The 12090-nt window shown below is 41.2% G+C and overlaps 1 protein-coding gene across 1 annotated transcript; it reads right to left on the bottom strand.

Annotated features, from left to right (window-relative positions):
- Positions 1-236: 236 nt before the first annotated feature.
- On the bottom strand, positions 237-11200 carry slc38a2 (solute carrier family 38 member 2). The gene is made up of 16 exons (XM_084910176.1): positions 10836-11200; positions 9511-9615; positions 9314-9392; positions 9099-9214; positions 7456-7529; positions 7273-7365; positions 6842-6917; positions 5369-5451; positions 5120-5178; positions 4653-4805; positions 4476-4555; positions 4258-4358; positions 2824-2948; positions 2580-2724; positions 2389-2486; positions 237-2005 (listed from the first exon to the last, which is right to left on the bottom strand). The coding sequence occupies exons 2-16, from the start codon at positions 9606-9608 to the stop codon at positions 1904-1906; spliced, it is 1482 nt and encodes a 493-aa protein (XP_084766302.1). The 5' UTR covers positions 9609-9615; positions 10836-11200; the 3' UTR covers positions 237-1903.
- Between the last annotated feature and the right edge of the window lie 890 nt (positions 11201-12090).

Genomic DNA, 12090 nt, shown 5'->3' with positions numbered 1-12090 from the left:
TGACCTGCTGCACCATCTCATGGTACAAAATGGTATTACAGCAAAATATGGCCTGGGTCTATCTAAGCTGAACTTGGTCTGTCTCTTTAGCAAAGTGCATAGGAGTTTTGGACATAAAAAAAACGAAACATAGTAGTTCTTCCACATCCCCCCCCCCCCCCCCCCCCCCAAAAAAAAAACAAAAACAAAAAAAAAACAGTCCAACAGAGGACAAGAAAGAGTGTACACAGCTCAAGTTACCATTTGTCTTTGATTTATTTGGACAGTAATTACAGGATATACATAGTGTTTCATTGAAACAACAGTGTAACACTGATGGGCAAAGCCCTCTTTGCTCCTGAGGTCAAGAGATGGTTGATGTACTCTCAAGCGGAGATGTGCAGAAACAACATTTTGCTGTGTTTGTGTTCAGGGGCCAAAAAGGAAAAGAAGACTGATACCGCTCAACAACGGGGCTTTCACACAGTTCCTAAACGAGAATTTCAGTCAGTCTTAACGGAGAAGAACCGCTGAAGCTCCGATGCACTGAAACAAATTCGGTATTAACCACCTTGGGATTTGTTTTGTTTTACAGCTCCAATACAACATTGTACAAAAAAAAAGCATATTTACAGGTGAACTCAATAGATATATATATACATATATATATACACATATACATGTACACGTACAATATTATATAAATATAGTAAAATATTTTAAATTACATTGATTTCACGGTCTTCCATAAATAGATGACAACATTTCGGTGACGTGTGAATGTTGGAAGCACAGTGTGCCATCTACGACAGGCTCTCCACTCGGTGGGAAGGAATCCGCGTCGAGCTCTCTTGTTCGTTATTGTTTGGTTGAAGGTGTTCAAGAGTGCAACCTGTTTTTAGTTGTTTCTTAGGTTGTTTTTTTTTTGCAAGTTTAACAGGTATCTTATAACCACGGCATGTGGTCAAAATTCAAAGTATTCTCCCATAAAGAAAAAATTTCAAGTTTCCCACAACCCCTGAGTGGGGGAAGTGGAACCGGGAGGCTCGCAGGCCTTCTCAAAGCAGTAGTGTTGTCGCTGCGCAGACCTTCAGCAGGTTATAAAGACTAAATACAGTTTCAGGAGAGACCTCACGCAAGAACCTCTGCAGTGCCCAGTGCTGGGTTTGAAAGGGCAGGTTCTGTTGAGTGACGCACAGTTTTACAAGGAAAGCTGACACTGTTAACAAGGTTGCAGAGGCTTGGTACAAATACTGAAATAGGCTGTGTTAGGCCTTGCCTGTGAAAACTGTCAAGTGTGCTGATTTTAAGTGCTTTTCACTATATAATTATGCTTTACAAACACAGTTTTGGCAAAGTAAAAAAAAAAAGAAAAACTGTTGTAAAGAACGTAACTAAGAAGGTTAAACTTTCAAGTCTGTTCCCACTTGTCAGGATTTGGAAAATTCACAAGGTTTTTCTTTTGTTTTGTCAGCAGGATCTATTGTTGCCGAGCTCAGAGGACACAGTTGCAGCGTACCTGAGCGTAAGCTCTATTTTGAACTATTTCTTCTGTGGCGTGAGGCACGTTAAAAGAATTTTGTTTTCAGCTGTACCTTTAGTAACTATTCAAAAATAAAAGCAAAACAAAGCCCCATACCTCAAACTATCAAAACACGAAGAATAAAAACGAGCAAAAATGACGATGAAAAAAGTTGCAATAAAAAGAGAAACAAACAAAAAAAGTAAAACGCCGACGTTGTGGTCTATCACAGCATACTGTACAAAGTTCAGATACATTCTCTTGGAATGGCATGGTCCGTCGCTCAGCGAGTCAATGCTGAACATGAAGTGAGTTCTTGTGTTTTTCTTTGTTTACAATAGGTTTGATGTTGGTTACAAGGATGTCGAAGAGCCAGCAGCACACAGCAGGAGAGCTGGAGGTTTAGTGTCCGCTGTCGCTTGTGGCGTTCTTGATCCAGTCCAGGATGATGAGGGTCATGCTGCCAAGCATGACCACGATACCGAGAATGAGGAAGACTAATGCCTAGAGAGGAAAATAAGATCACAGTTAGCTAATGTGTTCATTCACACCAAGTTAAATGAAACCTTTCACAGTTCAACAAATGTGTAATTTGTTGTCTTCGGTTCAGTATAAAGCTAATTATCTTACTTTAGCTTAGCAATGCAGAAGATAAAGCTCATTTGTTGCACTATTTGTGTTATCCTTTAGTTAAAAATATGAGAATTAAAGAAAAAACAATCAAGCATAAGAATTGTGGTTTTGAACAGAGTTAATTCAAGTGTTTGCTTAATATGAAGTTAAACTAAAGGGCTAATTACTGCAGCTACAACCGTGTCGAATTCTTGGCAAGGAAACAAATAAGTGTAAAGTTCCAAAACTGTTCATTTCATCGAACTCCATCTTACCCCGATCTTTTGCCTAGACTTCATGGACTCTTTCTTGACCAGTCTGATGTAGAAAGCTGAAGGCAGGATGAAGATGAGCATGGCAGCAGCAGAAGCGCCTGACAGAGTAAAGATATTTGGCATTTTAGTCACAATCCTTTCTTTTACTGTTGCTAAGATGTTATTACAGTATCTTGTATGCAGACACATACCTATAAAGCCAAAGATGTCCCTGATGGTGGGAACGAAAATAACCAGGGCATTTGTGCCAGCCAGCAAGAACACAGTGATGGCAGTGTGGCGAACCCAGCTGAATTCCTTAGAAGGGCACAGGAGGTGGTTGACAGTGGTACGAATCTGCACAATGAGAAAGACACGGGGAGGTTATTCCACATGACCTATTATTTGTAGTAATTCATATTTTAGAATCTCTGTGACATTTTTTTTCAAACTCACAGGGAAGAGGACAACAGGGACAGTAAGGGTGACGGCGGTCAGCACGGCCAGACGGACAATCAACAGGAGCACATCAAACTTGTACACTTTGGTGTAGGTATGCAGCAGCTCATCTCCCACGTGCTCTATAGACAAAGACAACAGATGTCCTCCACTTAAGTCAGGGTTAAAGTCATCTACTCATCTACAGGACTGTACATGGATAACTAATGGTTAGAACCTGATACCATTTTATAAATTAAATTTTAGAAAAAATTTAAATTTGCATTGTTAGTCAAAGATTTTTTATTATGAAGTTCTATAAACGCAAAGTAAGTAAAACCTTATATATTATATCACCCATATTTTTATGTGTATATGTGCCATTAGGATTAATAGCATAAAAATTAGCTTCATGACAAGCTAAATTCCGCTTTCATATCTTTGCAATCAGTGTAAAGGTGGGAGTAGCTGCTAATTAGCTTATCTTAGTATAATAATTTGGCTACACGCTATTTATATTTTTAAGAATCTGTACTACATAAATAGTAAAATAATAATGAGAAAAATGCTCGCGCTTCAGAGACGTCTCTGGATCGAGCTAAGCTAACCAGTTAATGAAAAAAGCAAACATGTTTTGACTCTGTTTTTTGGGGTCTAGTTTTTACATTTTCCTTTGCCTTAAGCTGTGTGCTTATTCAGATTTTTTAAATTTTCCCCATTTAAAATTTATGTTCCACATAATAAACATGTAGCCAAGTGGCTTAGGTAAACCGCAAGCTAAGCTAACTGAAACAATGGTTTGCTAAGCCTTGTGGTTTTACAAAGGTTTGTAGGTTGACATTAGCATGCACAGCAACAAAAAACATTTTGTTTCATTTTTAACACCCTGTTATGATATTTTAATGTAAAATAAGTGTTTTACTAGAACAAAAAAGCATTTTTTTGTTACATGTATATTTAAGCAAGAGGTTTACGGCCACACACCACCTAAATTCTTTGGCGACTTCTATGTTGTTTTAGGAGTATTTAAGTAGGTAAAACAAATGTCATTTCGCAATGTCGACTCATCCCGACTACAAACTGGTAGGGGGGGGGCACGCCACACTGTCACAGTTTTCACTATCACTCTCTTGTATAACTGCTGGTAAGTTCCAGGAACATTTCTTGGTGGTCTATCAGTTGTTTTTGTCATGACGCGCGGGAACACAAACATGCTAGCACACTGCTCAGTGGCATCAGGTGGGTTTTTTCACAGTCTTGCATAACTACTGTTCCTGAAAGTTTCTCGCTTAACCTTAGATGACAGAGCCCATTTAACATTTCGTATAACTTCTTGTGAACTGGTATAGGTGTGTGTTGACATTAACAGCCTCAAGAAACTAAATTTGGTTACATTTTTTCCCCGTGTAAAAAATTTGTGTACATATTTACATTTTTACTGTCTTGACTTACGGTTAAAAGTCAGGTATCCAAAAAGGGCAGCCAGCAGGTACATGATGAACATAGCCAGGAAAGAAACATTGGCGACATTCTGCATCTTCTTGCGGGAACGGCTGTTCAGCAGAGAGTTGAAGACATGTTTTATTTAGACAGCAGACAAAAATGACTGTAAAAAAGTTGTAAATTGTGTTTTATATGTCAGGGAAATTTAGACGGCAGTGTATACTCACTCTTTGAGCTCGTCGTACATGGGCAGGATGGCGGGGTGGCACACAAAGGCGAAGGTAATAATAGGGACAGCATAAACAGTCTAGGGAGGTAAAAAAATTCATTATAACTAACGTCTAAAAAGTAGAAATGATTTCATTATGGTTTATTTCAGTTCTACAGATGTTCTAAGTCTTTACCTGTGAGTTGACGATAAAGTATTTTGGCTTGCAGGTGTCCTCGTCAGAAGTATTGTCGCTGTGTAAGCTGTGTGAGATGTTCAACGAATGAGTCGAGTTGTCGTCGTGAATATCAGGGAGAGGGCATGGGATCTGGAACTTTTTGATGATCACCTTGAAGGAGCAGAGAGCAAATTTCCCATTTTAGCTCCTTATTGTAAAGAAGCAAAGGTTCATTAAAACCACATTTACGGCATGATCAGAAACAAAGACTTGACTGTTGTTGTGCTGTCCTGTTCCACTATTAAATGAATTCATTTGACTACATTGTTTAAAACAAAGGAATCCCGCTCTGTTGTGTAGGAGGAAGGGATTTCACTGGAAGACTGAAACTCAATTGGCAAAACAAGAACAGGCCAAAGGATGTGCGTAAAGGATGTGCGGTGATGCGCTAACATGAGGAATGAGGAAAGGTGTGTCATACTCACCACAATCAGAAAAAAGACCATGCACAGCAGTGACAGACCACTTGTGTAACCAAGGTAACCTGAAAGAGTGAAAAACACAATCATTAGCGATGCCCTCCTCTATCACGTCACGCTACGCTATTAAGATTTTAAAGCTTTTGAAATCTTGCACACATGCAAGTGCGTCACTGACTTTGAACCCAACCCTGTTCAGAAATGCATCTGACTCGCAGGACCCACCCACAAAACACACACACACACTTTCCTTACCTAAGTTCTTTAGCAGCGACAGGGGCAGGATAATGCCAACACTAACCAGCAACACCAGGTAGTCACCGTTGACGTACCATTGACTGAAATACAAGACAGAGCATGTCAGTGTTAGCTAATGGAGATCACCAATGAATAGGTAAAGATTTCTGTAGCTGTGTTAAAGGGGCAACACAGGTTGTTTTGCAGTGTTCTACTGTGAAATCTACTGTCAATGAGTTTGAATTTTTTGTTAGTTTTATCATCTTTCTTGTGTATATCTTGCATATTAAGAAGCTTTGATCTTATCACAAACTGATGAACCAGGACCACAAGTAATTTAATTAGCTCCGTGATGCCGAAAGCGGCACGCTGAATCTACTTTCCTGTGAAATCCTCTGCAGCTTTTAGGACTGATCAAACCTCTCAGCTGCTGCTCTGACACGTCTTGCCAGGCCTCTGTGCACTAGCTGACAAGAACTGGCCTCCGCAAGCATGACTGCATAGCTTACAAAAATAGATGTAACAAAGCGGCACAGAGGAGAGCGAACTACATCAATTTTTTAAACTCGAAGCCGGGTGGCGGTGAGATCATCCCGCGCTCCATCTCTGTGCGGCACCAGCTGCATTTTCTAAAAGGGCTCTTTGAAAGAGCCGCTCAGAAAGACAGAACACTGTCCGTCCATTTAAAAACAGCCAGACAGTCCTCCTACACAGCCTGTGCTCCAAGCAGAGCGACAAAGGCGCTGCTTCACCTTCCCCGACACTCAGTACTTGAAAAACAACTGGCAGCCATTTTGCTTAACATGTCCACCTCGAGTGCTTCTTTCGGGCATTCCGGTTCTCTTTCATTCCTTCTGGGAATTTATTTTTTTCACCAACACCAACACCTCCCTTTTGTAGTCCTAGTGCAACCAGCAAACATTCCTATTGGGGCGAGTAAACCATGCTGTATTGACATTTAGTCTACATCTTTGGCTGCACGACAAATGGTCTGGTGGTCTGATCTGAACCACTACCAAAATCGAATCAGATGTTCCTTGGACAGAGGCCAGCTTGACTGATTTGTCCTTGGATTTCTTGGAAATAAGTCTACAACCTCCAGGTTCATCATTTGATTTGTTAAAAATATTCATATAAGTAATGCGCCAGTTTCAGCAGTGTTTCTTGTGTTAGGTGTAATAAAGCAGTGAAACATGAAAAAGGAAGAAATGGCTAGTATTACTATAAAGCTTGAAAATTCAAAGCCACCAAGCAGAGCGTTTAGCTGCTAGTGGAGCCATCCAGCAGTGTTTGTATGACTTTCCCCTCTTCATGTAAACACAGCTTATGTTTGTTTACAAGAAAACACCACACGGTGCCTTTAAAGAGGTCATGTCGGCCAGTTTGAGGCGCTGTGTCTGTTGGAGCGGTGCGCACAGACATGCAGTCATTTCTAACTTTTCCAGACCTGCGTTTGTGTGTGGAAGCTGCTAAAATATCAAAGTCACTCACTCGTCGTTGGCTCCTGTGAAAGCTTTTATAACAGTGGGCAGCTCGTATTTCACGATGTAGAGGTAGCTCGACATGGCTGTTGGGGAAAAAACAGAAAAACAACAACAACAGCAGTTAGCACATTTTCCTGTAAAACTGAGGGAGAAAAAAGAAAAGGAGGAAACTCTGCCATAAAAATAGCGATCTCTAATATTTGGCAAGGGGCCCAGATGTTCCAAAGAAAAGAATCATGGCATGCTTGTAAAATGACTCAAGGTTTTACTGGAAGCTACTTCCAACAAACAAAACAAGCTGGTTTCCATCAACCAAGGTTTCCCCCCGTGCCTTCCCCCCTCTATGCTCTCATTGCAGACACAGAGGAGCAGTGTTTTAGCTTTCTGAGTGAGCACATGTTGGATCTATTACAGTTACATAACATTCATTTTTCTTACCTCCAATGTTCTGCATGGTGATGGAGAGGGAGGCTGCGAGTTTCCCCGGTGTCCCGAAGGCTTTGTAACCCAACTGCTCGTACACCAGTGCACCTAAATACACAAAGAATTGTGGATTTAGAACAACAGTATTTTTAAAAAATACACACTTGGCATTTGGGGATGTTTGTCTGATAGACTTACCCCCTTCATTGGCCGTCTTCAGCAACAAATGCACAGAATACAAGGAGAAGATGGCGACAGATGCAAGAAGAATCCTGTAAAGAGACAAGGGAGAGCTTTAGCTGTATGTTTACCTGCGACCTTGATATAATTAGGAGATTTAAAAAAAGAAAAGCAGAAAAATCAATGATGAAATGTTCTGATCAAGGCTGAAGTGCTGAACATGGGCCTTTGAAGGCCAGTTGAATGACAAATGTATTTTCCTGACTGGTGAACAAACACATTGACATTTGGCTGACGTGAAGGTCACATATTGCTGTGCAGGGTCTACTGATCATGTCTCACATCCCTTCTCTCTTGTGATGGCTCAGATCTCGTGTGTTTTGGGAGAATTTGCCGTTAGGATGATTTCTGCTCCAAGAGCAAAGTGTCAGTACCTTTAGTGTTTCCTTCGAGACCTGAACGTGTGCAAGTTTGCCTTGTCAAAAACAAACCCAGAACTCTAAGTTCTTTGAGTCACAAGCAGCATCAGCAGGAATCCAAAGGACGAAAGGTTTCCCTGCCCCTGGGATGCTGCAGAGGCAGCACTGTACACTCGGCGTTATTAATAGTTCAGATGAAAGTAAATCTCCTGGCCTTCTGAGACTTGTCTTTGATAAATGCAATGTTCAGCTGTGTGTCCAGCTGCTTTGGTGGCTGCTCGTCTGTCTATGACGTCCTTATTCTGTCTCATCTTAGTTTGCAAAGGCTTGATCTGTTTTACTAGCACCAGACAGTACTTCAGCATATAAACACAGAGACATAAGGAGCAGGTAGCAAGGTTTGTCAGCTGGGTAGGAGCCATTAGGTGTTTGTAATCCCCAGCTTCCTGCAGATGCAGGGATCAGACTGGTCAGCTGCAGCTCCATTCATGATCTCCTGCAAGCGTACATTATCTCTCCATTTACGTAACTCGTGCGTGGAGCAGCAGGATTACCTCGACTTAGCTGCTTTTCCTGCCACTCCCTTTTGTTTCTGACTCCCAGAGATGTCGAATACTGCGAGTGGACTCAAAAAAATATTAGATTTTTTTTTTGGACCCAATAATCTGATTTCTTTCAATTGGTTGCTGACAGGCTGATTGTGAAAAGTTCCAGCAGATGCTGCCAGCGTGAGTGAGAAACGGAGGGCTAAAAGGGAAAAATTAAGAAATGCAGCACGCGGCTGATGCAAGGTGGCTTCAGTGTTTCCACACACACAAATAATGTGCTGAATAACCAGCAGGGGGCACTATCACTCACAATGAGATGCACTTTAAAAAAATCTCAAGATTGCTGGTACTTCAGCTGAGCAACATATGAACAATTGTAAACTTTCAACCCTGACTCTCAGGGTCGAGCAGCTGCATAAAGGACACATTAACACTCTGCTGGCGGCGAAAAGTCGTCGTGCAGAGATGCTCTACAGCACAAGCTGTCACACCAACGCGACAGACAAAGCCATACCTGCCCGTGCTCGTCTGAGCCGAATACGGATTATGAAATAAAAACACACCAGTTTTGAGTCATGCTTATTTGGTGTTCTTTACATCTTAACCTCTTGACTCTGGTGTTAGCTTAAGGAGTTTCTTTGTTTGTTTCCTTTTGCCTCTTTGCATTGGACAGACATAAGTAATAGATACTTACACAAACAGGGCGATGCCAGTGTTGGCCATGGCAAAGGACAGACCCAGGATGCCACTGCCCATGATGGCGTTGCCCAGGTTGAAGACGGACATGCCAAAGGAGGCACTACCCTGGTGCTGTGGAAAAGACGCAGGACGGTTAGGACAAGATGAGACATCACATCACTGGTTAAAGGAGAAAGATAAATGTGCTGGAGGAAAAAGAGAAGCTCTTACAGATTCAGTAGCATACTTCTTCTTGCCCGTGTGTTCAGGGAGGAAGTTTTGGCACTCTGCGTCAAAATCGGGGTATTGGCTTTAAAAGAAAAGAGAAGAATCAAGAGTTATTTTTGTGAAGTGTGGTTTATACCATGTGCAGTTTTCAGTTCTTAAGTATATATTTTTCACTATAGTGTGTGTGAAGTGAGCCTTACCCATCCAGTGGCACCTTCTTTGGGCATGGGTATTCACTGCTGTTTGAGCTGCTGCTGTCATCTTCTGGAGCATTGTTGAAATCTCTCATCTCTGGCATTTTAAAGCTAAAAAAAAAAATAAATAAAAAAAAAAATAAAAAAGTTATTTTAACTGTTAATTAACTGTATTTCTTATATTTCTGTATACTGCGTCATTTCCTCAGTCTTTCCCCTCCATTTCTAGCTGTGCGCGTTCACGCTGCCTTGAGAATAATCAATATTATAGTGGCTCCACCGCAGCGTTACTCAGGAATCTGAGACCACGTGACCATGCTTTAGCTACGGCGGAGTCAGATGAGGAAGAAGAGAGGAGGGAGGAGGGGTGACGCACCGGCAGTGGAAAAATACCAGACCGGCATCACCCCAACTCTTCCATAGATACTGAATGGCACACACACATACAAAAGAAAAAAGCCGCAGTACACGCGGACAAATGTGACACTTTGCGCACATTTCCCCCTTAAAAATCGTCTTAAAATCTGGACTTTTCACTTTCCTTTTTCTTGAAACATCACATTTTAGAAACTGCCAATGAAACAAAAACGAGGTGACAATCAGACATAGCTGTCTAAATCGGGCATATAGTAAAATAACCTTCTTGGATGACTTTTACGCACATAAAGATCCAAACAGAGCCACAATGGCATTAAATGGTCAGAGCCATTTAATGCCATTATTCCCATGACCCGACCGGCTCCACTGGAAACAATGACACGTGTTGTCCCTTTATGGGCATGGCTCTCCCATTTTGCGCAGCGGCCGTGGCTCAGGCGCAGGGTTATCTTTAGAGCCTTTTCAGATTACACACAAGAGACACTTTTCTATGTCTTCCATTTCGCACTGTGTGTGTTTTGTGATCTGTGTGGCAGTAAAAAGCCCGTGTCCTAATACATGCCCAGCACTGCAGCATCACTGTCAAGCGGACACTCCATTATTCATTTATTTGGATCAGGGCTGACCTAATAAGAGAAAACGCCTCGGGATTCTCAGACAATGACATGTTATGAGTCTTTAGTGAGAGATCTGCACATGTACTGTGACAGGAAATCATTCTGTTTCACACTGATTAGCTTTTAACACCCGATAACAGGCGATTTTTAATTAAAGAAAATACCTCGCATTAAAAATAAAAAGGTAAAGACATAAAATGCTGTAATAATGTACAATCAGAAACTGTGCAGTGTGTTAAAACTGGTAAAGATTTGATTTTTTAAATTTCAAATACTGTTCCGCCCACATCCGCCAATTTTCCCTCTGACTGTAAACGAGAATGTCGACATTCTTACCTTTTGAAGATGTCTTAGGATGCCTGAAGATCCTTTCAGTAAGAAGAAAAAAACGTCCAGACGATTTCTTTACAAAAATCAGCTGATCCTTGAGAAGACTAGGGTTTTATATATATATATATATTTATAAAGACTGAAATTTTGAATGAATGAATGGGCCTACTAGTAGACCAGATCTGACTTTAAAAAGCAGAAACAGAAACAGGCCAAGGAGCAAAAAGATAAATAAACCGAGGCAAAAACGCGAAAAGAATTTCGATGTATTGACTATTTGAATCAAAGTCCAAGAAATGCGGCGCGCTCGGAGAGAAAACCCTGTTCTGCTAGAAAAAAGGGGCGAGGGCTCTTCCTTTTATAGATGAACATTGCATCAGCCCAAACCAGCAAAGAGGCAGGAAGAGGGTGGAGACCTTTTACGCACAGTGACGTGGTTTGTGTACAAACAGATTGACTTTCCCTCGCTGGAAAACCACGGGCGCTCTCTGATACATTTACAATAGTCAAACCACATAAACACTACACCAGTGCTACATAACACACACAAATGTCTAAATCCGTGGATAACTAGGCTTTACTTTATTTTTTTATAGTAACATTTATATCAGTTCAGAATTTTCCGTTTAAACGTTCTCATTACTTTTGTTTTATTTTATTTTTACTCTCAAGTAGCTCTACGCTGGAACTCTCTCATGGCTTTTTTGTGCGATTAGGATTGCTCTGTTTTGAAAGCAGAACTTGGCCTCGCTGAACCCCACAGATACACTGTGAAGCTAGTTAAACGCTTTTTCTTTTCTTTTCTTTTTTTTCTTAAATTAAGGCAAAGTGAAGACTCAGAGTGCACTCTGAGGGCCGGAGTGTCAGTCTAGATCAGGATGTGCTGGAGCTTCAAAGCCGACCTCCCCGTCTGAAGGAGATTACGCACAAACGCCATCATGTGACGGTTATCCTGATCCTTATTCACGCTGCTGGCTCATCTTGCCAGGTCAGGTGTGTGTGTGTGTGTGTGTGTGTGTGTGGTGTATAATCTTCTACTGCTCGGGTTTTAAGTTTATTATTAATGCTGACTGAGAACAGTACAGTTTATGGTCTGGCTTTTGACTTACCTGTAGATAAAACATTTCCTTCTGTTGCTACACTTCAGATAACAGTCCAAACAGAAGTCATATACAACACATGGAAGGCAGTACTTGCATTAGCACTGTGCTGTTCACTACCCTCTATTTAGATTATGCTCACTGCTACAGTATTATCATTA

Source organism: Perissodus microlepis, chromosome 17 (assembly GCF_051167445.1).
Source record: "Perissodus microlepis isolate ML-2025 ecotype Zambia chromosome 17, ASM5116744v1, whole genome shotgun sequence".
NCBI classification, from domain to species: domain Eukaryota; kingdom Metazoa; phylum Chordata; class Actinopteri; order Cichliformes; family Cichlidae; genus Perissodus; species Perissodus microlepis.
Note: the sequence above shows the minus strand (reverse complement) of the source record. Positions and strands in the feature narration are given on the sequence as shown.